Genomic DNA, 26545 nt, shown 5'->3' on the forward strand with positions numbered 1-26545 from the left:
TCTGGGAGTCCTACCAGAACACCTGAGCTTGGTGGCAGAGGATCATGACCATTGGAAGTCCCTCTTGTAGCTGCTGCCCCCACAACCCAATTAGGAAAGGTGAATCTTGAAGATGGATGGATGGATATTAGAAAACTCATGATAAGAATAAAGGAGAATTTACTGAGCTGTTGCAAGACAACTTTCTCAAGCAGAATGTGAAAGAAGCAACTCAACCACAAAGAGTGTTAGATTGATCATTGCAGCAGAAGATGCCTCAGTAAAGGATGTGACTGTTTAACCTTTACCTTTTCATTAACCTGTTGCAGATTTACCTTTAATCCCTGTCGTTATCATGATTCTAGTGTGATACCAGAAAAATGTTTCATACTTAGCTGTAATGTTTCATAATAAACTTGAATTATTTTTGATCAACTTGTTTGTTATCTATTCAATTATTTGTAATAATATTACATGGGACATGTTAACGTAAAAACGGGAAGATCTCAGGTTTTTTCTTCATCACATCCTTACACAATATATATATCTTTCACAACTTACACATGTAAAAATATATACATATAGAATTTTAATCAAAAACTCCAATTTCATTTCATTCAATTTTATGCGAACATGATTAGAAAGACAGACTGGTAACTACATTCAAAACATGAATCATAAGAATGAGTCACCAAACATGTGCATACTAGCTCATATCTCAGTTGCAGGCTGAAGTAGTAGATGATTACACTATTAACAGTTCAAAGGAACAACTGTAAAAGTTGCACAGATAAAAAATAATATAAAATAATTAATAAAAAAATTTTTAAAATAATTATTTTAAATAATGTAGGAAGTTTCTCGTCAGAAATCAGTACAGTGATGGGTGATCGATTTGGTCAAGCTGAGGCAGTCAACATTTCAGCCCTTTTCAGGATCCACTGAGCTCACTCCACATTTGGAAGTGTGTGTGTGGGGAGGGGGGGGGGGGGAACTAGAAAAGGTGTTCTAAAAATAATAGCATTCAATGAAATTACACCATTCAGTGGTTGAAACATTCAAACTTTTATGAATAATCACGCTGTAAACTGACTAAAAGATGGACTGGTTTCATCGTCTGAGAAGTGAAGGAACTTAATATAGCTATCCTTTCAGAAACCTGCTGTACTGGACATGGACAAACAGTTATAAGAGCACAGAAGAGAAGGATACCTTAAAGAAAGGAAAAAGAAAAATTAATTCATGGGGTTGGTTTTGATATTAGAAATGAACTTGTCAGTTCCATTGTCTTAAGTACCATACAAATGACTACTGAATCTGAATCAATGATCATCTCATGACTTTGGCCTGCTGACCAAGAATCAGCAGGCTATAGTTACAAGTGTGTACTATTTTGAAACTGGATGTCGATGATGACTTGAAAGAAGATTTGATATCAATTTGGACACCATTTTGTGCTATCCCAAAACAAGGCAGTGATTTTAATGCTAGAGTTGGGTATGGCTCAACTCTGGCAGGGAACTACTGGGAAGAAAGATGTTTGAAAATCAAACAAATGGAATTACTTGTTGACAAAGTGTGCTGAACCTGATCTTGTTATTACAAATTCAAGACATCATGGAAACATGCTGGTTAAGTCAATGGCAGTTTATTGACTATATCACTGTGCATGTGATAATAATAATGATATCTTTCTCACAAGAGCCCTGATTAGTATTAAGACATAACTGTCTTATCTGCTGTGCTATAGCATTCAAGATTTGGGGAGGGGGTGGGGGGACTGAGAGGCAAACGCTACAAAGACCATGTTAATGTTCTGACTGATAAGGAACAGAAAGCTCTCCATGCCTAGTAGAATGATCCAAACTGCTCTGTAAAGATAAACTGAGATATACTAGTAACTGAAAATTTTAAGACAATCCAAGGGCTGACAACAACATAAATCCTATATGAGCAAAGGATAGATCAATCCTATTCAAGAACAGTGCTTCCTTCAATGCATGGTGGAAGCACTATTTAAGTGCTTCCACATAGTAAATTACTGATTTCTCAACAGGAGTCAACAAGGAATGACCTCTTTTGGCTGAAGTTGAATGTGTTATCAAGCATGTGAAATTCAAGCAAAATAATAGTTTTGATGGCATTCCAGCTGACATTTTAAAGGAACTTTGGAACTCATATGATATGGCTGCTTTAAAGATGTCTTATTTCAACCATATTCAAAAATTGTGATAAATAAGTGTCAGACTATTATTGCAAGTAGGGCATCTCCCTACTATCTATTGCTTTTATTTAGTTAGTTTTTAAATGGTAATCCCATCCATGAGAGGTTGGTCAGTCAGTACATTACTATTGTAAATGGACAGAAAGGAGAAAGAGGAAGAAAACTTTTAATACTGAATTTGAAAATCTCAAGATTGTACTCTTTAGGAAATACATATGAGTGAAGACTGCTTCTTTTGTATCTTCTTTTGTAACTGTTTCTTCTGTAACAGCAACAGAAGGAATGAAATGAAATTTTTTTTCTAAATCTGAGTTGAACCATGAAGGAATGTTGAATAGCTGCAAAATCTATTTTTAACAGATTTAGAAGAGAGTGAGAGAATTATTGATGCCAATTATGATGAACAGTGTCCACGGAAATATTTGTAGAAAATGCACATAGCAGAAACTGAGCATTTAAGCAAAAGAGTGAATTTGGTGACCAATGAGTCATTAATCAATTTAATTACTTAATCAACTTATGTAATGAGCAGAGCATTTTTAGGGATTTTTAAAAGGCAGCAATCCTGCCTTCAATAGACTCCAATTCAAACTAAGACAACCAAAATGTCACTTATGGATCTTCCATATGTTGATGCCAACATCAAACCTCGAGTCATTATTGACATTTTCAAAGAAACCTGTGAATGAAATGGCCCTATATGTAAACATTAAAAAAAAGTACTTCACCAAACCTGCTCCAGCTGATAGCTGTTATTCAGATGGATGAAGTAACCCTGGAACCACCAACCGTTTTCCCTATCTTGGCAGTCATCTCTCAGAAAATGCTGACAGCAATAAGAAAATTCAATGTCATGTGACATGTGCTAGTGCAGTATTTGAAAATTTGAGAAAGTTATGACCAGAATATTCTTACTGCAACGAACTAGAATTGTCGTCACCCCAACTTTGCTGTATAATTGTGAAACGTGGATTATAGACATCTGAGCAGCACGAAAAAATAAAATTATTTTGAAGAATCCCCAAGATCCATGATGATGAGTATACTAAAATCAGCATTTTAACCCAAGGTAAATGCAAAAGTACTGAACCAATTGTTATGTACCATATGTACCATCAACTTTGCCTTGATAGGTCATCTTTCAAAAAATTCTATTCCTTGTAAATGAAGGAAAACTAAAGAACCACAAGAAAGTAAAAGGGAATATCCTCAAATGCATATGAGGACATGTAATAGTGACATAAATAACTGGTAAACTTTAACTCTAGACTGGAAATTCAACATCATGAAATGGAGCAAATGTCTACAGATTCATTGTTAAAATGTACAGCATCTACAGAGAATGAGAAGAGAAGAACAAGAAAAGAGCATCAGATTGTATGGGAACATGGCCCTCAATCATAAGTGCCTCCTGGACACATATCGCAACTGTCTACTAGAAGGTGTGCAAGATTGTACACTGGTCTAATCATCTATCTCCACTCACCAATAGATCAGCCATACTTCATAATACTCATACTCCTCCATGGACTGCCAATGATAATGATGATAACTTTTTTATTCCAATATTTTTTTTAATGCTGCATGCATTTTTTTTTATGCGACTTTCACCCATGAAAGGGTGTAGGGCTAAAGTTTTATATATATTTGTTTATTTTTATATCCAATCCAGTAAACTGACTCTAGAAACCAAACATGGAACTTTTTTCATGCCACATTGATCCTCCAATAAGAAGGGCAATGGTCACATACCAGGTGATGAAATTCATTTCTCATCTGAAGCCATGTCAGGTTGAAACCAATAGCCTGTTGATTGGAGAGTAGGTATGCTGTTTCACTAAATTTCCTATTAATGATTTGTATGTATTGTGACACTGTTAAACTCTTTTTTTTTTTACTATTTCAGCTACCTATTAAAGTTTAATACAATGCAAACAGTGATTAAGTAATTATACTAACTACAACCATTATAACATTAGACCAAGACTGTTTTTTCCTTGAAACAAGTTGTTTAACACCTCAATGGGAGAACTATTATTTGCTTTTATTTAATGATGCTGAAGTGTGCATGTGTGGCCAACTTTAGATTTGTAAATCTTACCAATATTCTTTAAAAGTTATTAAATTATACTTGTACATAATACTGTATGCATAATTGTTGAAAGTTTTTTCACTTGGTTCTTGTGGAAAGGCTTAGACATTGGTTATGCATTTTTTACTAAGTAATTTAAGGAAATTACAATGTCACTAGGCTATACATTAAAATAAATTTTAATATACTTCAGTATTTCGGCAACGTCACATTGCCATTTTCAAGAAACTTAAGAACAAGACACGTGCACTTAGGCACAACAAACAGTCATTTACTGTTTGTTGTGTGTAAGTTTCTTGAAAATGGCAACGTGACGTTGCCGAAATATTGAAGTATATTAAAATTTATTTTAATGTATATCCTAATGACGTTGTAATTTCCTTAAATTACTTAGTAAAAAATTTTCACTTGGTTATACTATAAATTAAAGATGCCATGAAAATATATTCTTGGTTTCATCCTTTATCCAAGTATAAACAAACAAAGTTTGTGCGTGAAGTCACTTCACAACCTGGCTACTTATATATAGAAGCTAATGACTTCAGATCAATTGCCTTAGCATCCCATAATGCAATGCATTATGGGAAGGACCACTACCCAGACTGGTTTTATATGGAAATATGACTTCTGCATTATTTCCACCTTTGTATCACTTCTATGTCTGGCTCTCACTGATGAGACCTCAATAAAGGTCAAAACCAGTCTGGGTAGTGGCCCTTCCCATAATGCATAGCATTATACATGTCTGCATGGATATGTGCATTGCATTATGGAATACTAAGGCAACCGATGTGAAACTTTTATATACAAGTAGCCCAGTGGTGAAGTGACTTCATGCACAAACTTTGTTTGCTTACACTTGGATAAAGGATGAAACCAATAATATAATTTCTTGGCATCTTTAATTTATATGTACACATAATTGTATATAATTTATTTAATTGTATATATAATTTACAATATACCTTCTTAAACATAAATATATATCATTGGACCCCAAAGTTTACAATCTTGCATGAAATCAAAAGTAGCCAAATCTAACAATAAAAATTGCTCAAGTGCAAGTTTTTGTGTTGTGTACTAAAATGCTGTGCAACCATTTTGGTACACTGAATACAATGTTTCTTATAATAACAAATAAACAATGAATAAAGGCAGTAAAATCTTAACAAGTTATGTTATTCATCAGAAATAATAATAACTTCATAGCTTATTACTAAGGGCATGGAAATATACACAGTAACAACTCCAAATCTCATTTTATTTCCACCTATTTTTTTGTATAAATATCAAGTACAAAGAAATATTATAAGTAGAACCACATCAATATAAAATTATAAATTTAGTATCCTTAAAATTAATGAATAGAAAAAAAAAAAGAGTGTACTTCTACATCCAATCCAGCTGCCACCTTTCCACTGCCAGGGGCATTTGGGTTTATGGAAGGATTTATCCTACTTCCCAGAACACGCACAAGGCCATCTTTAAGGCCATCAATCAGTGTATCAGGCATAGTTTTCACCATATTGCCCACAGTCTTCACTGAAGACTTGAAAGGACTGACTAGAGTACCCATCTGTAATGAAAATAAATTAAAATATTTATTACCTGTAAACTTTATCATATGGATAACAAATCTATTTTTAAGAATCAAGCAAAAGTTTTGATTGAACTTACATCCAAAGCAATTAAGGCTATGAGGTCAGTATATTTATATTTGTTAATGACATGTTGAAAGGAGATTAATAATAATGTAAATTAATGATGTAGTGATGTCATAGTAACCTAAACATCCCCTGGGGATACATATCAGGAAATTGATGATGATAATGACTTTTTTTTTTTTTTTTTTTTGACAGTTTGCCTGTTTTGTAGAATGAAAACCTTGGCCATCACTGTATGAGACTAGCTAACTCATCTTCAGTTGAAAAGTCTTTAGGTTGCTTACATCCTAGATGGAATTAAAACTCATGTGTTTCCAAACCAAGGGCAAAGATTGTATTCTCTTGTGACTATGCAAAACAAAGGCTTCATAATTTTGTTTGTACAAAGAAAATTAACTTTTATTGAGAGAATTAATAGTAGAATCCATGTGTTGAGGCTTAAGAGATGTGAGGACATCATGTTGCAGGCTTAATGGATTGTATACAGCACTCGGAAAGGATTAAAACAAATTTTAATACTTCCTATATTTCGTCTAAGTCACTGAGACATCTTCAGGGATTACAAAAAAACTAATGTAATATATACACAAATACCACACAATACTAAACTAACCACGTGGATGACTAAGTCCTATCTAGGTGGTGTGCCCTCTATGGGCGATTGTAGATGGCCTAGAATGTAAGGTGAGATCTCTGATGATTAATGTTTCCCAAATCTTTGGAAGTTTAATGCAACTGTATTTATTTAGATTTGGTTGCTTTCTGAGAGCTGCTGCAGATTCTAAAAATAGTCTCTCTCTTTTGAATTTACTGTGGTGGAGCATGGTGGTTTTTCCAAGAGATCCTGTGGGTTGTATCCAAGACATGGTCAGCAGGCTTGACTGACCATAGTTGTGGTTGCAGATGTATGACTTGTGTTCTTCTAAGCAGATGGTTGCTGATCTGCCTATCTGTCCAAAATACACCAGCTTACAGGGACAGAGTACTTTATAAACTCCAGGCACTGAGAGAGGAGGGAGCTGATCTTTTGTAGAACAGATAAGGGTAGCAAGTTTGCAGTGGGGCTTAAATGCTATGTGAAGGGTGTACTTTTTTAAAATCTTGGCAATTTTTTCTGATGTGCCATGGATGTTGGGTATGGTGATGGCATTTCTGAACTCTTTCTGAAGAGATGGCCAGGGAATGGGGGGAGGAACTGATTATTTTTTTACTATAATCGCTGTAGCCATTGGAGAGGAAGGTGTTGTGTATGTGGTTGAATTCGGTTGAAAGGACAGTTCCACTGGAACAAAGATTGTGGGCTCTCTTTGTAAGTTTTAATAATGCCATATTGTTGAGCAGGATGGTGGTGGGAGAGTTTGTGAATGTATCTGCCTGTGTGCATAGGTTTTCTATATAGAGTGAAGGAAAGCATACCATTAAGAAGGCGTGTAACTAAAGTGTCTAGGAAGGGCAAACTATTGTTCTTTTTCCTTTTCCATCATAAACTGGATTCTTGGATGTAGGCTGTTGAGGTGACTGAGGAAGGAGTCTAATATGTCTGAGCCATGAGGCCAAATAGAGAACACATCATCTACATATCTTAGCCAGATAGAAGATTTGAGAGAGACTGAGTCGATGGCTCGTTTTTCAAAATTTTCAATATAAAAATTGGCAAGGGACGGGGGGGGACCCATGGTTGTTCCCTCTATCTGTTTGTAAATTTTGTACTACCAAGAAAAATAACCAGAACTGATGGCAAAGGAAAAGGAAAAGAACAATAGTTTACCCTTCCTAGACACCTTGAATTCTTTATCTGCTGAAGAGCACAAGATGTCATAGAGAATTGTCCAAAGGTCATGATTCAGAGTAGTGGCAAATTCTTCTTTTCTAAGGCACGAATAGCCTCATTGACATCGGCCAAGAGACTGCAGGTTGCAGTAATTTGTTCTCGTAGTAGGGCAAAGCTAGTGCTCTAATTTCACACAATTTGGGATTACCTTATTTATCCTGGCAGCATTTTAAGAAGGTCAAACGATTTAGTTGTCTCGATATCTTTAGCTTTAATTTGCTGTACTAGCGGGCCTTGCATGCGATAGAATCTCCGTGGATGATAGTAATTTTTGTTCATAAGCTTAAAAAAATTTAAGAAAATACAATGTCGGTACATCAAAAAATTTAAAAATCTGAAAAGGAACTCTACCTCCGAACCCCAACTACCACTCAACACGGTAACTAACCTGTTTTCTGATACCTTGAAGCCTGAAGCACTCAGCACATTTGCACGTAGCCACAATTTCGCCTTAGCTCCTAAGAAAATACCATCCAAAGAAATTATGATACAGACAGAACATGGTTAATAAATCTATAAACAAAATGTGCCATTACGTCCCATAGTGGATCGCACTGATAGAACATGGAACCCGCAACCTGCCTCAACCATATTTCCAACAATATCAGACTGGATGTAGCCAGTGTTCTGACCAAAGCAAAACCACCAAAACCCAACTTATCCAAGGAAGAATATAAAGCTCTACAAGAAATGAAGAGTAACAGAGAAATAGTACTCACCAAAGCAGATAAGGGAAATGCCACTGTGGTTCTCAACCAAACAGACTATACAAGTAAGCTTACTTCTTTATTGTTAGATTGGCCTACCTACTTCCCATTGAATATGATCCCACCAGCTCCCAAATAAGAACACTCCAAAGGCTCCTTAAGAAAATTACTTCTTGGCCTGAGGAAGTTACTAACAAACTAAAGCCTTTTAACTTTAGACCCCCCCCCCCCGGAATATATGGACTACTAAAAATCCATAAACAAAATGTGCCATTACGTCCCATAGTGGATGGCACTGACTCCCCCACATAAAAATTAGCCAAACATTTAGCCAAAGCACTCACACACACTATTCCTTATATCTGGGGCGCCTCTGAAAAGTTTAACCAAAATCCTAAAGAAATGTGACCTAACGATCTTTGTTACAAACCATATAAGAAATTGGCATCCCTTATTCGCTCCACCAAAGATCAGCCACTTCCCCTAGACCTACCTGGCATATACCAGGTCCCTTGCAGCTGTAAACTGTCCTACTATGGCCAAACAGGCAGGACAGCTAATATCAGGATACCTGAACACAAAGACTACATTGGGTTCCACAAATATAGCCATTCTGGGCTTGAGGACCAGCATGGTCCGCATTGGGTGCATGAGACTGCCCCAAATTTGGGAAGCTCATCTTGAGAACATCAGCTCAACAGCCAAGACAACCCATTTAGTCCACTGGGGGGGGGGCACCTTTAGGACTATAGGAACAACGATAGTTACTCTCTTCGGCCTCATTTGCTCGTTGTTATCGCCTGCATGCACTTATCATAGTTTTATGTTCCCATGAAGATAGCAATGTAACATTGCCAAAATATAGGAAGTATTGATTAAAGTTTTATTTTAATTAATATTTAGTATACGTTGTAATTTCCTGAAATAATTGAATAATCATGTGTTACCAACAAGAATATATAATATGAAGATATCGAAAACTAGAACAAAATGAATGACAATATCACAAGAACACAAAGATGAAAAATTAGAATTGGAATGTACTATTATCGAACAAATAACAAATTACAACTATTTAGGTATACAACTGAACTGGGAAGGAAGGCCACATCTAGAAGTCAGAGAACAAGTTGCAAAAGCTGCAAGAATATCAGGAATGCTTGAATGAAATAATATGGAAAAATTAACATCTTAGATTAGAAACAAAAATCAGAATTTATAAAGCAGTAATCAGGCCTATTATGACATATAATGCAGAAACAAGGCCAGATACATGGAAAACAAGATAAATGTTAAACACAGGTGAAATGAATATATTAAGAAAAGTAGGAACTAAAACTAGACTAGATAAAATAAAAAATACAGATATAAGAAAACAACGTGAAATACAAGCAATAAACAATTGGGTATCAACTCAAAAAATAAAATGGATTGAACATGTGGAGAAAAGTAGTGAAGATAGAATAATAAAACAAGTCTATAGTTGGAAACCAAAGAATAAGAGAAGAACAGGAAGACCAAGAAAAGGATTAAAAGATACCATTAGAGAAGATGAAGTCTTGGTCGCAACAGAAGAAGTGTTTTAGTGATTTGGTGATTTTCTTCTCAAACTGAAATGGTGATTTTAGGGAGTAAAGAATTTGCAACAAATTTAGTTTTAACCTCAAGAAAGCTGTTGCAGAAAAAAAGTATTTAGCAAAAATGCTAAAAAGCCAAAAAAAAGCACACCAAATTTGCAGATATGTCAAGTCAATACTGATAAATTTTTTTTTGACAGCTAAGGCACCGTCCTCAAGGAATCACCCCCCCCCTGCCCTTGATCAAACTGTCAATGGTAAGTTTTATTGTGAGGTTTTGAAGCAGCTATGGAAGAGCATTCAGCATGTCTAGACAAGTGGAAGAAAAATAACTGCATTCTTCATTATGATGATGCTTCCAAGTCTTGGCTTCCAATATATGAAGTCATTCCTCCCTGTATTTGCCTAACCTCACTCCCTGCTACTTTTTCCTATTCCCTGAGATGATGAAATTCTGGTTGAAAGAGAGTCGTTTTTACATGAATGAGGAGATCCAAGCAGATTCACAGGAGGTGCTCAACAAAGTCACACTTGAAGACTTCCAGGAATGCATGGAATGATGGAAAAACTGCTAGGATTACTGTATACATGCCCAAGGGGAGAGGAACTACTTCGAAGGAGAATGGAAATTAAAATTAGGGTAAGGAATTTTTATTATTTTTTATAGTCAAATTCCCTGACCTTCCAGTAGCATATTGTATGTATCATACTTAAGAAACTTTACAAGTTTTAGTTTTGACCAGGACTTACGACCCAATATTCAAGCAACTTTTTTTTTTTTGTGGTGCACTCTCTTATTAGTCATCCACCTGGATACTGAACATACAATGATGGGCAGGCAATTGAGACTTTGCCAACCAAATTGCATTCTTAAAACAAATGATACAATGATGAAACAATATGCCAGATGGAGAAATGCCTAGTTGAACAAGATTCCTGCTAATTTCATTGGAGAAAAAGGACAAACATTGAAAACTCAGTTATGGAAGAAACTCAAAATCAATATTAGCAGAATTGAAGATAGGCACTATCAACATCACTGAAAAAGAAGTGGAAGTAGAGAAGAGCCATGTCAAGATAACTGGTTGACATAAATAATAACCATAAGGTATTATATATGGACAACAGTGATGATCAATGAAAGGAAGAAGTGAGTATATTCAACACTAAATAATAACATAAACTCAAATGACAAGCAGTTTCATGTAAATGTTCACAAATTTCAAAATGGAGTATTTGACAATGAGGCATGCTAATAATTCAATAGACGACAATACATGAATTTGAGTATTAGACAAGGCAATAACATAAAGAAATAAAAAAGAAGAAAAACTGGTTCCTGTTGGAGATCTAAATAGCAGAGCAGGAAAATACACAAGATATGCAGAAATATTATGGGGAAATTTTGAAGAAAATAGTAAAGCTAATAATAATAGTAAGTACGAGCTGGATTTCTGTTTAGAACAGGGACTAGTCATTTCCATTACAATGATTGAACATGAACATGTGATTAAACTGACATGAAGAGAACAAACAAAAAATAAGAGTAGTTGTTGAGGAATTACAGCCAAAGCAACTAAGACTATGAGGCCAGTGCATTATAACTGTTAATTATGTGTTCTTCTAACTAGTCTGCTGTTTTTGCAAGATGAAAAAACCTAATGAAGCCTATTTCCAGGATGAAAAACACTGCCATCTCCAAATGAGACTGGCTAACTCATCTTCGTGAGTTCTACGCAGAATAAAAATGAATATCACATCGTCCCAATCTGATTAAAGCAGGATGAGGATACCATTAGCAACAGCTTTCCAGACCAACCTATCTGCAGACAAGTTATTTAAATTTCTGTAAGAGTTCAGACTACTTATGCTCTCGATGTTTTCTATCCGTTTCCTTCTAGGTCTTTCATAGTGAAATCTTTCCTTCTACTCTTCCATTTTGAAGAATTTGAGGAAACTTTTTATTATGAAAGATAGAAGGAAATGTTAGCATAACATTGTAACTGTTTTTATTTCATTATTGCTATTACTGAAATATAGTAGTGTAATTCTTCTCTGATCTCCTGATTGGTTTTTATTTCAGTCCATACTATTTTATTTATTTTTCTTAAACACTTGTTTTCAAAGCCTTCATTATTCTTTCTTCTGTTTAATAATCCAAGTCTCTGCACCATAAAGAACTGTATACTTTGATTTTAAGCTCTTTGGAGAAAGAGAGAGAGAGAGAGAGAGAGAGAGAGAGATGTGTATTTTGTTACATATTTGTAAGTTTGGTCATAAGTAGACCATCCTAGATTTGTTCTGTATTTGATAATTTAACCTGTCTGTGCTCAACATTACTGAATTTTTTAATGTATTTCAGTTAATTTCTTCCACCTCTAAGTTAAGCTTGCCATTTCTATCTATTCCCACTGTTTAGGTTCTACTAAAATTTATCTGCATTGCTACATCATATAAAATATTTTCCCTATTATCTGCAATAATACTATATCACCTGCAGATTTTATTAGCTTTTGTCCATTCACAGTTATTCCTGTTTTTCTGAGATACTCTTTTACTAGTTCCTCCAAGCAAATGTTAATATGGTGAAAGTGGACACTCTGCATGATATCTCTTTCATTTAATAATTCGGAAGTTTCAAAGGCCTTAAATTTTATTGTTGCCATAGTATTTTTATAATACTGGTGGATGATAGTGATTACTCGACTCTTTATTTTTTATTCTAAAATTTCAATCAAATTTCTTTCTGCTTACTGAGTCAAATACTTGCTTAAAGTCCCAATATCAGTCCAGACACTTGTACAAGAATACAGACTGTATCAATTGTGGATCCCTCTCCTAAATCTCATTCACTCTACTCCTAATTATCTGCTTGAAAATAACTTTAATTTTGTTTTGTATAATTCATATATGTGTGACTTAATAAGGTTACTGGTCTATAATTTGTACATTCTTGAATACAGCCTTTTTTATATATATGGCAATTCTTCTTCTTCTTCTCTTTTTTTAATAATTTATTAAAAAAAGTATATAAATTATATTTACTATATTATATTATAATCACAAGAAAGAGTTCATGACTTAATAAGGTAACTGGTCTATAATTTGTACATTCTTGAATACAGCCTTTTTTATATATATGGCAATTCTTCTTCTTCTTCTCTTTTTTTAATAATTTATTAAAAAAAGTATATAAATTATATTTACTATATTATATTATAATAACAAGAAAGAGTTCATGTTGAACTATAAATAGCAGAGCTTTTAATTTTTCAGGAAATGACAATATATATACTAGAATATTAACTAATATCTTTAATTTAGGTCATCTTCAGTGATCACAAAACAATGATATGTGCATGCAGGCACTAACACTAGGCAAATGAGGCTGAAGAAAGGCAACTGAATTCAGTCCTAGAGTCCTAAAGGTGCCCCTAATGGTCTAAATTGCGTTGTCTTGGCTGCTGGACTGATAGTCTTAGAATCAAAGCTTCCCAATTTGGGGAAGTTTCATGTACCCAACTTTGTTGAGCTTTGGGAAGTTTTTTCAGGGCTGAGGTGATTCAAGGAATAATCTTTCATACTTGTACTTGTTGTGGTGCAATGTAATAAAGTGGTCTTCTTCTAGAGTATTATGTGCAATGCATGGTGTCAGCAAGTCCTGAGTGACCGTAATGGTGGAACCAGATGTAGTCCTTGTGTTCCGATATCCTGATATTGTCTGTCCTGCCTGTTTGGCCATAGTAGGACAGTTTGCAACTGCAAGGGACCTGGTATACTTCAGGTAGGTCTAGAGGAAGTGGCTGGTCTTGGGAGCTGGTGGGATCATATTCTATAGGGATGTAGGTAGACTGATGTAAAAGTAAAGAAGCAAGCTTACCTGCATAGTCGGTTTAGTTTAGAAACACAGTGGCATTTCTCTTATCTGCTTTAGTAATTATTATTTTACTGTTGTTTTTCATTTCTTGCAGGGTTTGAATTGTTCTTTTGACAGATTGCTTTTTGGTGGTTTGGCATAGGTAAGAACACTGGCTACATCCAGTCTGATTTTGTTAGCAATATGGTTGGGAAGGTTGCGAATACCACATTCTACCTTTATCATTATTTCTTCAGAATGATCTTTTTTGGTGGTACAGCAGAGTTGTGGCCATGCAAAAGTGTGCTGATTGCTTCAGGCTAAGGGATGACAGGTTTATCACTGTGTTGAGAGGTAGTTGAGATTTGGAAGCCGAGTTCTTTTTTAAACTTTCGAATTTTTTAATGTGCTGACATCATATTCTTTTAAATTCTTTTTCTGCTGTAGCATTCAAGACGTCAGATAGGATCATCCAAAGGTCAATGTTCAGCATAGCAGCAGGCACTTCTTCTAGAGCACAAATAGCCTCGTTGGTGTCAGCTAAGAGAAAAATGGGTGGCGATAATCTGCTCCCATAGAAGAGCAAAGCTAGTGCAGCTGTTTATGTGGAGAGCCTTCAGTGACGTTAACCGGTGTTTTAATTTTACACAGTTCGGGATCACATTATTATCCCAGCAGCATTTTAGAAGGCTAATCGATTTAGTTGTCTTCAAATCTTCAGCTTTAACTTGCTGTATTAAAGGGCCTGTGCAATGGATTCTCCATGGAGGATAGTAATTCTTGTAGATAAACTTACACATTGCTTATAGATAGCCTTTAATTTTTTTTCAGGAAATGACAACATATACTAGAATACTAATTAAAAACTTTAATCAATTCTTTCCTATATTTCGGCAATTTACACTGCCATATGCAGGGATTATAGAACAATGATATGTGCACATTGGCACTAATATTAAGTAAATGAGGCGGAAGAAAGGTAAACAAAGTTGGTCCTAGAGTCCTAAAGGTGCCCCCTAGCAGGCTAAATTGGGTTGTCTTGGCCACTGGGCTGATGTTCATAGAATGCAAGCTTCCCAAATTTGGAGTAGGCACATGCACCCAAATTTGTTGAGGTTTGGGAAGTAAGCTTTCCACTACTTTTAGATCAGTCTACCTACTTCCCTATACAATATGATCCCACCAGCTCCCAAATCAGAACACTTCCACAGGCCAAGAGGTAATCTTAAGACGATTACCTCTTGACCTGTGGAAGGTCAAGAGGTAATCGTCTTAAGATTACTTCTAACATACTAAAAACCTTTTAACTTTAGACTTGTCTCACCTGAATATATAGACTAACAAAAATCCACAAGACGAATGTACCATTACATTCATTATGGATGGCATACAAATTAGCCAAACATTTAGCCAAAGTACTTACACAATACACTGGCAACACACCACACAAAAACCCAGCCCACTTTAAAGCCAGTATAGAAAACCCTCTCACTCCAACACACTGACATAATGGTCAGTTATGATGTCTTTTCCTTATTCACCAATGTCCCACTCAAAGATACCTCAGACCTCATCCAAGCCAAATTTCCTACCAATATCTCAGCCCTATTTCAGTTCAACATGAACTCAGGATATTTCATTTGGCAAGGAAAATTCTACAACCAGATAGAGGGGACAGTCATGGGTTCTCCAACCCCTGGCCAACTTCTTTATGGAGACTTTGGAAGAAAAAGCCTTAAACTCTGCCCCACATAAATTCACTATTTGGCTATGCTAAGTGGATGATGTGTTCGCTATTTGGTCATAGCCTGGATGCATTGCAAAATGTCTCAACACACTTAAACTATCAGCACCCAAGGATTGAGTTCACCTTGGGAAAGGAAAACAACAGTCTCCCTTTGAACTTGGATTTGTTATCATCCAGGAATGTGTTAGCAGAGCTAATCTCAGGTGGCATGGTCACTTAAACAGACTGGGAGAGGAAATATTAGCAAAACAGGTGTTCTTTGCCAGGTTGACAAGAAACAGACCCAGAGGGAAAACCAAGCTGTAGGTGGATTGATACAGTAAAAAGTGCCTTAGAAGACAATAATAAGATCTGATAATGTTGCAGTCTTGACAGGTAACAGATTGATTTGGAGGAAATCAATCTGTTGGGAAGTTAGTACTGATGCAAGTTTTTCATGTAGTACTATCATATCCTGTATACCCCTTGAGGATACACGTTCAGGAATTTGATGGCTTTATTGCTCATTTTACAACATTTTAAGCACAGTCTCCTTCAAAGTAGTCTCCTCTACTGCCAATACACCGTTTCCAACAATTCTTCCATTGTTGAAATGCTTTCTGGAATGCCACACAGTTCTCTTATTGCATTTTCCTGAATCTTTCCTATGGTTTGGAAATGACATCCTTTCAAAGTGGTTTTAAGGATGTGTATAAAGATATACATAATACCCAGACCAGTTTCAACCTTTATTGATGGAGCCAGACCTGGAAGAGGAACCAAAGTAGAAGTAAAAGTACAAGTAGCTCAGTTGTGAAGATACTTCACACACAAAACATTGTTTAGCTTACTTAGATAAAAGATTAAAACAAAGAATATAATTTCTTGACATCTTTAATTTATAGTAATTTATAGTAGCTGGCCTGGTTGGCCGAGTGGTTAGTGTATCCGCTCTCCAGTCAAAAGGCTGCGGGTTCGAATCCTGTCGTGGGCATAGATGTTTGTGATTTTCTGTGGAAATGCTAGTGGTTGTGGTGATGGACGGTAGAACAGTGTGTGTGTGTGTGTGTGTGCTTTGCATTATGGGATACATACTAAGGCAATCAATGTGAAGTCATTAGCCACTATATACAAGTAGCTCGATTATGAAGTTATTTCACACTCAAAACATTGTTTTGTACTTGGATAAAGGATTAAACCCAAGAATATAATTTCTTGGCATCTTTAATTTATAGAACTTTCAATATCTATCACTCATCCAAAGTATTTTATTAATAAGGTATGACAACTTTTGACTCCTTGTATAGGAGAATATATGACTTCTGCATTACTTCAACCTTGGTATCTTCTTCTTCTGGTCTTGTTCCCACTGATGAGATCTCAATAAAGGATCAAAACTGGTCTGGTTGGTAGCCATTCCCATTATGCATAGCATTATATGCATCTGAAAGAGTGTGTGTGCTTTGCATTATAGGATACATACTAAGGCAGCTGATGCAAAGTTATTAGCCTCTATATACAAGTAGCTCAGTCGTGAAGATACTTCATGCATAAAGCATTATTTTGCTTACTTGGATAAAGGATTAAAACCAAGAATATAATTTCTTGGCACTTTAATTTATAATTGCTATGGAAGCCTTCAACTATGGGGACATAGACTATGGAGAGGAAAGGGGAAATGGCAAGATGGAAGTAGGATTTATACAGTTACTAAGGGATAATTACATGAAACAATATGTCGTAGAAGGCACAAGGGGTTTTAAGAGTATTGGATCTGATAATAGCCACAGAAGCTATATCCATAACCAAGGTAGATACTCTGTCCCCAATTGGGGAGAATGACCATGTAGTCTTGTTCTGGGAAGTTGCTAAACATGTGGAATTCTCTGTCAAAAAAGGGTTTAAGTTGAACTATAAAGCTGGTAATTATGACAGACTTATGAGGCATCTTGGAGCAGTGCCATGGTTTGAAAGCTACAAGGAAAGAATGCACTACTGACATTCTTTCCTTGAATAGCTACAAGGAAAGAATGTCAGGTGCATGAGAAGTGGTCAGAGATTGTTTGAGAGGAGTATCAGGTTGCATACCTAAAATCAGGAAGATAAACCAAGAGGGGATTAAGTGGATGATTAGAGATAAAAATAAATAAACACTGTGGAGGGAATATAAAATTAAAAAAAAAAAGTGATCAGAATAATCATGAGCAATAAAAAGTGCAAGCAAGAAAGATGACTAGTATGGTAAAGGCCAAATAAGATTATGAGAGAAAATTAGCTAAGCAGGCCAAAGTAAATCCAAAGGAGCTTTTTCATTATGTAGCAAGAAAGAGGAAAAATGACAATAACAGAATAACTTTAATCAATGCTGAGTAGGAAAATGACAGAGGAGAAAAGACATAGTTGAGTTGCTGAGTGATAATTTTTGCAAAAGTATATCTTCCAGGTGGAGATTTTGCAGTTGCTGATGTAACAGATGTCAAAATTGAGTTCGACGAACATCAGCTGTTCAGCAAATTAAAAAAATAACAATGTGAGTACAGCAGTGGGACTGGATGGCATGTTAGCCTGTGCACTACAGTGAATGTGCAAGGGAACTGATGAAGTTGTCCAATCTAAGTCTCAGCTCTGTCAAGGTTTCAAGGGAGTGGAAAGAGGGTAAGATAGTTCTTTTACATAAAGGGGGCTCCAAAACAGAAGTAGCAAACTACAGACTAGTTAATATAACAGGAGTGTTCTTAAAGTATTGGTAAAATGGTTAAAGGCAAAATCCAGGAATGGGTGGATAAGAATACAATTCTCTGTGACGGACTGCAAAGGTAGGTTCTACCTTAATTTTCCGAGATTTTGTAACAGAGTGACAGCTGAATTAGATAAGGGAAATGTCTACACTGCAATACTTGCTAGACTTTGCAAAGGCATTTGACAAAACACCACATGGTAAACTATTACAAAAGTGGGAGCAAATGGGAATGGATATGAAGCTAGTAGCATGGATAGATGGGTGGCTGACAGACAGACACCAGAGAGTAGTATATGGAATCCAGGAGACTGAGGGTGACTAGTGGAGTATCTTAGGGCTCTGCACTAGGGCCCACTACTCTTTAATTTGTATATCAATGATATAGGAAAAGATTTAAAGGTTAAAAGATTCAGTGGCTTGCCAATGATGCAAAACTGATAAGGGCAATAGTTGTACAAAAGGTGATGTAGATATCCTGTAGGATATCTACATCACCTTTTGTAATATCACCTTAAATAAATTGGCATTGTGGGCAATGAATAATGATTGTCAATTTAATGTTGCCAAATTTAAGATTATGCACTTCAGATTGAAAAAGTTAAATACTCTGTATCACACTGATGGTAATGGGTTGCACGAAATTCATGGGACTGATTATAGTTGCCCTATGACAGTTGAAGTTCATAGGGAATATTGCAAAAGTTGGTAAAATAACTTAAAGAATTATTTGGATGTTGAAAAACATGCTAACAAGTAAAGGTAGAGAAGTTATTATCATTTCTCTTTATAAGGATATGATTTGACCACATCTTGACTAGTTGCCAAGGTTTCTTGGGGATCAGGAGGTGGTAGACAGGATTCAGAGATGAGTGACTAAGCTGGTGACAGGTGTGTGGAATACTATCTCTGGGTTGCAAAGTTTAGTTAATAAGTAGAAAAGAAGAGACATGATAGATATAACTTATAAGATATTCAACGGGTTTTATAAAATTAATGCAAAGGAAATTAATAAATTTATATAAAAATAAATTTTCAATATATAACAAATATTCAGAGAACTAGGTGTCATCCATGGAAACTGCATAAGAGTCTAGTTAGTAGGGATGTATGGATTAGATTTTTCGGGTGGAAAGTGGTGAACGAGTAGAATGAACTGCCAGAATTAGTTCTGAGTGCCCTAACAATGAATGAGTTTAAGGAGAGTTATGATTTGTGTGTATAAACATTAGTGTATATCTCCCATGACAAGTCTCTGAACTCGATGAATATCATAATAATAAATTAAAGACTTAATTCTGTATGTTAGTCAAGTAGATAATAGTTTAATATCCGACATTTCACTGACTGATATCTGTCAGCATTTTCAAAGGATACACTGGTAAGCAATAGAAAGTAACAAAAACTAGGAAACTAACCGACAATTCTAAAAATTATATAAAGTTATCAATGTGCGTGATACAATGATATAATATGCGTGCCGCAAGTACAACGTTTTATTTGTCGAGAAATTTATTGTAATTTTCAAGAAAGTTCATTTCTTTTTGGTTAAATGATCTGATTAGAGTTTTCCATATATCTGGTAAGATTAGGCCTTGATTCTTATTTAAGTTACCTGTTGAACGGGTGACTGTAGCAGCTTCTTTAAATGTTCTGGAATGGTAGTTCTCTTCTATGTAGGCATATGGCTCATATCCCATTCAATATTATGGTTGGCAGAGGCAAAGTGGGAAGAAAGGCCTGATATATCCTGTCTGTTGTTCCTTACATAGCCTATGTGTTCCTTTTTTCTTGTTTCAAACCTTCTAGATGTCTGTCCGATGTAATTAATACCGCATGAACAGGGTATGCTATAAACTCCAGAGTATTTGTAGAAAGGATGGCTATCTTTCGGTGATCTTATAAACTTTTGAATGGTCTCAATAGGTTTGAAGGTTACTCTGATATTATATGGTTTTAGAAGAAGAAGAGCTATTTTTTGGATATGGTACTAACAAATGGAATTGTTATAGAGTTGATGTATTGGGTTTCATCTTGTTGTCTTTGCTGTATGCCACTGAAGAGAATCGTGTTGATAATTCTTGTAGGGATAGCTCTCTACAAGAATCCATTTAGGGATAGATCTCTGGATATTTTCATTAATTCTTCTTGTAATTGCCAGGGTCTGTGGTACACTGTATAGCTCTTTTTTTGAGCATATGGATAATGCTGAGTTTCTGGGATATGTGGTGAGATGAGTCAAAATGGAGGTAGCGTTCTGTGTTAGTACGTTTTCTATATACCGACAGGTTGATGCTATTGTCAGTTTGGTTCTTAATAAGGATGTCTAGGAATGGAAGTTTATTATCTTTTTCTAGTTCCAAAGTGAACTTGATAGTGTTGTGGACGCAATTAATTTTGTTTAGATAATCTATTAGTTCCTCTTTTTTGTGATTCCAAATGATGAAGTCAACATACCTAAACCATGTGGTTGGTTTAGGGGTAATTTGGGATAAAATTTGAGTTTCCAGGTTTTCTAAGAATAGGTCGGCACAAGAAGGAGAGAGAGAGGGCTACCCATGGCTAATCCATTCAATTGTTTGTAGTATGTTTTTTGCCATGTAAAATAGTTCGAAGTTAAGCAATGCTTGAACAACTTGGTGATGTTTGGTGGGAACAGGTTTTCTAAGATGTCGATGACTTCTGAAACTGGGATATTTGTGAACAGAGATGTGACATACAGGCTAGCCATAATATTATCTTCAGAGATGGATGTTTTTTAATTTTTCCAAGAAATGTTGGGAGTTCTTGCTATAAGAATCCGTGTTGTGAATGTGTTCTTGTAACATTTTGGCTAGATATTTTGATAGTCTGTAAGTAGGTGAATGGATACCATCTACTATTGGATGTAATATTCGTAATTATGGCTAGCCTATATATACAGCAAAGACAATGAGATGAAACCCAATACATCAAGTCTATAACAATTCCATCTGTTAGTACCATATCCAAAAAATTAGCTCTTCTTTTAAAACCATATAATATCAGAGTACCCCTCAAACCTATTGAGACCATTCAAAAGTTTATAAGATCACCGAAAGATAGCCATCCTTTCTACAAATACTCTGGAGTTTATAGCATACCCTGTTCATGTGGCATTAATTACATCGAACAGACATCTAGAAGTTTTGAAACAAGAAAAAAGGAACACATAGGCTATGTAAGGAACAACAGACAGGATATAACAGGCCTTTCTTCCCACTTTGCCTCTGCCAACCGTAATATTGAATGGGATATGAGCCATATGTCCTACATAGAAGAGAACTACCATTCCAGAACATTTAAAGAAGCTGCTAATTTAAAGACGTCACCCGTCCAGGTAACTTAAATAAGAATCAAGGCCTAATCTTACCAGATATATGGAAAACTCTAATCAGATCATTTAACCAAAAAGAAACGAACTTTCATGAAAATTACAATAAATTTCTCAACAAATAAAACGTTGTACTTGCGACACGCGTATTATATCATTGTATCATGCACAGTGATAACTATATAATTTTTAGAACTGTCAGTTTCCTAGTTTTTGTTACTTTCTATTGCTTACCAGTGTATCCTTTGAAAATACTGACAGATATCAGTCAGTGAAACGTCGGATATTAAACTATTATCTACTTGACTAACATACAGAATTAAGTCTTTAATTTATTAATACTAGTGGTCAAGAAAAAGGTCATAAAAATGTTACATCTTGTCTTAAAGAAATTACTAAAAACTTTCACATCAAACTATCCAGGACATATGGGGTCCCCAAACTTCACAAACCTAATAACCCTCTTTGTCTAATAGTTGACAGCATAGACAGCCTCACCTACAAACTGACCAAACATTGATGCAAATCACTTTCCCTCTTCATAGGCAACTCTCCCTCTTTCATTAAAAATTCCCTGCACTTTAAAACATTAATAAAAAATTCAACTTTCACAGATTCTGTCTTCATGATCGTATTAGACATTACTTCACTGTTCAAGAACATAATTTTGGCAGACACCCTTGACTTCATTATACCACATTTCCTCTCTGATACAACTGAATTATTCAAATTCATCATTTATTCTGGTCACTTCTTATGGAAAGGAAAAATATATAAGCAGCTGGATAAGACCACTATGGGTGAGGTTCGTGTGTGTGACTGTCTGAAAAAAGTTGCATCAGGTAATAATCAAGGAAAGGAAGGAGTAGCAATAGCATTCAATACCAAACATGAAGATAAACTTCTTGATTGAAAGTCAGTTTCAAGTAGAATTATGTGGGCAGGTTTCAAAATGGGGAGATGGACAATTTATTTGTGCCTGTGGTCCCACAAAAAGTTTTTCTAAGGAAGAAGTGGAGGAATTTTTTGAGTCATTAGAACAGGCAGCTGACATAAAGAAAAGGAAAAGTGGTCCTTGTTAGAGTTCTGAACAGCAGAGGAGGAAATGAATCCCACTAGGAACATTTTGGGAAATTTGGGGACAAGGGCCAAGCTAATAATGATAGTGAGTATTTACTGGACTTCTGCTAAGGACATGGATTAGTTATTACTAACACATTTCAACATAAAGATATGCACATGTTCACATGGAGAAAAGACACAAGAAAAGCTTGATTGACTGTCTTTGGTGATAGTGATATCATCATGCTGGTTCAGGATACAAGGGTGTGCAGAGGATTTGAAATTGGAAGTGACCATTACTTACTTAGTGTTAGATCCTGAATGAAGGAATCTTGCAAAGAAATCATTCATTCAGAGTCTAACATACTAAACTTACTAATAAAGAGAAATACCTGCACATCAGCTGAAATCAAAAGTGAAACTTCTTCACTTTATGTATAAATTTGCAATTTTTATCTTATATTCCATGTACTTTAATCTTTTCATCACTACTAGAATTAAATTAGAGAATGTCTTAAAGGAAGAATTTTGTTAATATTAATTTTAAGCCTCACTTAAGCTGTATAGATTAACTGTGAGTCACCAGATAGTTACTAAGTAATAATTCTTAGAAAGTAAACAAGTACACATGTCCAGCATAACGCTGGTGGCAGTTGCTTAAGCGGAATGTATATCAACGAGAATTCTTCTTAATAAGTCAGAGGATTAAAACTTAGCTTATAAAATTGCTTGGTATCTTTAACAACAGTCCTGTTGTCTTACAAAATTCAAAAACTATATTGCCTCTTTCATCAATCTCACATTTCCTCATTATTCTTGTTTAGAATACCTGCCTTTCTTGCATTAAAGTCTCCCATTACTATCAACATCTTTTTTATTGGTAATATTAATTTCTATTTGTGGATTTGAGAAAAATTTCTCACATTCATCGTCGACAAAAGTAATCTGGTGTATAAACCTGTAGTATCTGAATATGTGATTTTTTTCCTTTTGTCTTTAAATGACAGCGAGATTAATCTTACTCGGATAATTCTGTTACTGAATTTCAAAAATGATTTTTTACTGATTGCTGTATCTTCTGTATGTAGTCTTATCTTATTTTCCTGAGTAAAATATTCTTCTGTCCAATGGCTCTCTGACATACTTCTATAATCCACTTACATTTTTAAAATTCTTCTTTTTCTTCTAGCAGTTTTAGGTTTTCCAGTTTTAATAATGTTCTGACATTAATTGTTGTATCATACAGGGATATGTGCACATTTTAAAAAGAATTAAAAAGCAGCAGCTTTCACAGATGAACTGTAGACTCAAATATAATAATATTATTGAAGGTAAAATGAAATACATTTGAAAACAAGAATGAAAACCTTGGATTCTCAGCAGCAAAATCTGAAGGAAAAAAAAAAAGTTGAATGATTCAACCAGGAAGGAAGTGGTGAAGTTCTCTTCAGGGAGAGAAAAACTGAAACATTCAAGAAACTAAAGAGACAGTTTTGGGAAAGAGGAAATCATAATGAAAGTTCTTGGCAAATAAGCCAGCAGATGCACTTAAAAGAATACAGAGAAAAGTGTCAGAAAGCTAAAAGTAGCTAAATAAAAATCATGAGAAGGTGATGATAGGAACATAGAAGATAAATATTATGATGGCAATAAAATATTTTTAGACTACTGAAAAATATAAAAATGGAGGAAAAAAGACTTGTTGAACAGGTAGAACAAGGCTGATGCTAACTCCTTTGAACATTTCATGAAGACATGTGGTGATATGACAAGAGTCCTATTATTTATTGCCTTAATGACATGTAGCTTAATAGCTTATTGAACTCCTCATATACCTCTTGCTTGCTAACCATTAAGTCTTCTGTTGAATTTTGAATGAAATTATTTTTACTAAGAAATATCTCATTCAGAATTTAACAAGAAAAAGAAAAAAACTAAAAGGGGAAATGCTTGTAAATAAGTGAAGATACCAATTTTTGTTTCAAGAATTGTACTAATACAAACTTTGTAATATTAATTAAAGGTGAAAGATGTCATTTTTTTGTAAAAAAATTATAATGTAAGAAGTTTCTCTATAAAGATATATGTTAGAGCATAATAACGAAGGATCAAAATCCATTAACGACAACCTCGGATAAATTGTGTAGCCGACAGCCATTTGCTTACGTGTGAACAGCACGCGCACAATGTTTTTTCTGGGAAATCGTACGGAAGATAGGAATGAAGTAGGAGCCGGATGCAAAAAAAAAAGGAAGTTTTGGGTGAAAGAGGGTGCTAGAGATACGGGGTATAAAGCTGGGGGGGGGGGGGGTAAACCCGCTTTATACCCCGTATAATGGCATTTGTTCATCTGTCTCTGTTGAATGACGGAGGCAGAATTCATAAGTGTAACTATTATGAACTTTAGTATAAACATACAAAAGAATGGAGATTTTGATGATGGCCAATTACAATATGTCTGATTCCTCTCTTGTGCAACTTTCATACACTTCTTGGAGAACCAAGAAAATAGAATAGGGAATGAACATTTCCATACAGCAGAGGTCATTAGGGTGGTATGGCCACTTAAACAGAATGGTCAAAGAAAGGTTAGCAAAACAGGTGATTGATGCCAAGATGGAAGGAAAGAGACCCAGAGGAAGACCAAGGTCTAAGTGAATTGATTCAGTCAGAAGTGCCTTAGAAGCACAAAATGTTAGTTATGACAATATTGAAGTGCTCACAAGTAATAGATCAATCTGAAGGAAAACTGTTGATAGGAGATCAATAATAATGTAAACTTAAAATCAATTCTGTAGTGATACAGTGGCTTGAACACCCCTGCAGAGTACATATCAGAAAATTGATGAATTCCATGCCAATACAAATATTTTGATAATGAGTTCAGTGTGAATTTTGGATTAGAAGATAGAAAACAATACTCCAACCTAGGAAATGTAGAAATCGTGAAAATCATCTACTTGACATTTTTATAATGCCAGACAATGTATGTATGAGCTGCATAAGTTTCTTCCATGGGAGATGAAACCACTCTAGATTGTGGTAGAGGCCAATCAACATTTATAGTATACCTAGAAGCATTGTTAGAGAGACTGTGAACCTATTGTACACTATTGTATAATGGTAAATATATCAAACTATAGTACAATACTAAATATATAAAATACGCTTAGCACATCTTACATTCATTCAGTTAAGAGTTAGGTTATTGAGGAATTTAAACTCTCTAGAAACCATATGTGAGAACCCTTTCAAGTTCAGGCCTCCAATTAGAATGATTTTGGTCTTACACCAGGTGATGAAAATCATCTGCACCTTTACCAGATGAGGACAAGTGCTTGAAAATATGTTTAAGCTTTGTGTGTAGATGTGTTCTTCTGTATATGTGGTATTTCATCCATTTCCATGCTTTTTTTTTTTTTTTTTTTGTTACAGAAGTGAAACTTACAGAATTAAGAAGAATAACTCTCGGTGTTTCAAATACAGTCACAAGACATGTAGTAATGTCAACTTTTACATGTGTTGGACTTAATAATTTCCCGATCTTGCTTCTTGAGTTATGGTAGAGATTTCTGTTTGTCTCACTGATGCTACCAGCCAATGTGGATGAATGAAAAGAAAAAACTGTGCTAGTTACTGATCACCTGTCGCAAATATGTGGGAAGCAAGTCACTTAATGCAGCATCTCAAAGTGAATAGAATATTAAAAATAAACTAATGTTAACCTATGTGACTTTT

General features: G+C 35.1%; 1 protein-coding gene across 2 annotated transcripts in view; it reads right to left on the reverse strand.

Moving 5' to 3' along the window:
• LOC150100038 (sorting nexin-13-like) overlaps window positions 1–26545 on the reverse strand; it is a 480335-nt gene that overhangs the window by 55868 nt on the left and 397922 nt on the right. For both annotated transcript variants that reach the window (XM_090402415.1, XM_090402416.1), the window contains exon 21: window positions 5683–5871. In XM_090402415.1, the coding sequence (XP_090258541.1) occupies window positions 5683–5871 (189 nt within the window). The remainder of the gene's footprint in view (window positions 1–5682; window positions 5872–26545) is intronic.

This window comes from Typopeltis vanoorti, chromosome 13 (assembly GCF_054136105.1).
Source record: "Typopeltis vanoorti isolate ZY-2024b chromosome 13, IOZ_Tvanoo_1.0, whole genome shotgun sequence".
NCBI lineage: Eukaryota > Metazoa > Arthropoda > Arachnida > Uropygi > Thelyphonidae > Typopeltis > Typopeltis vanoorti.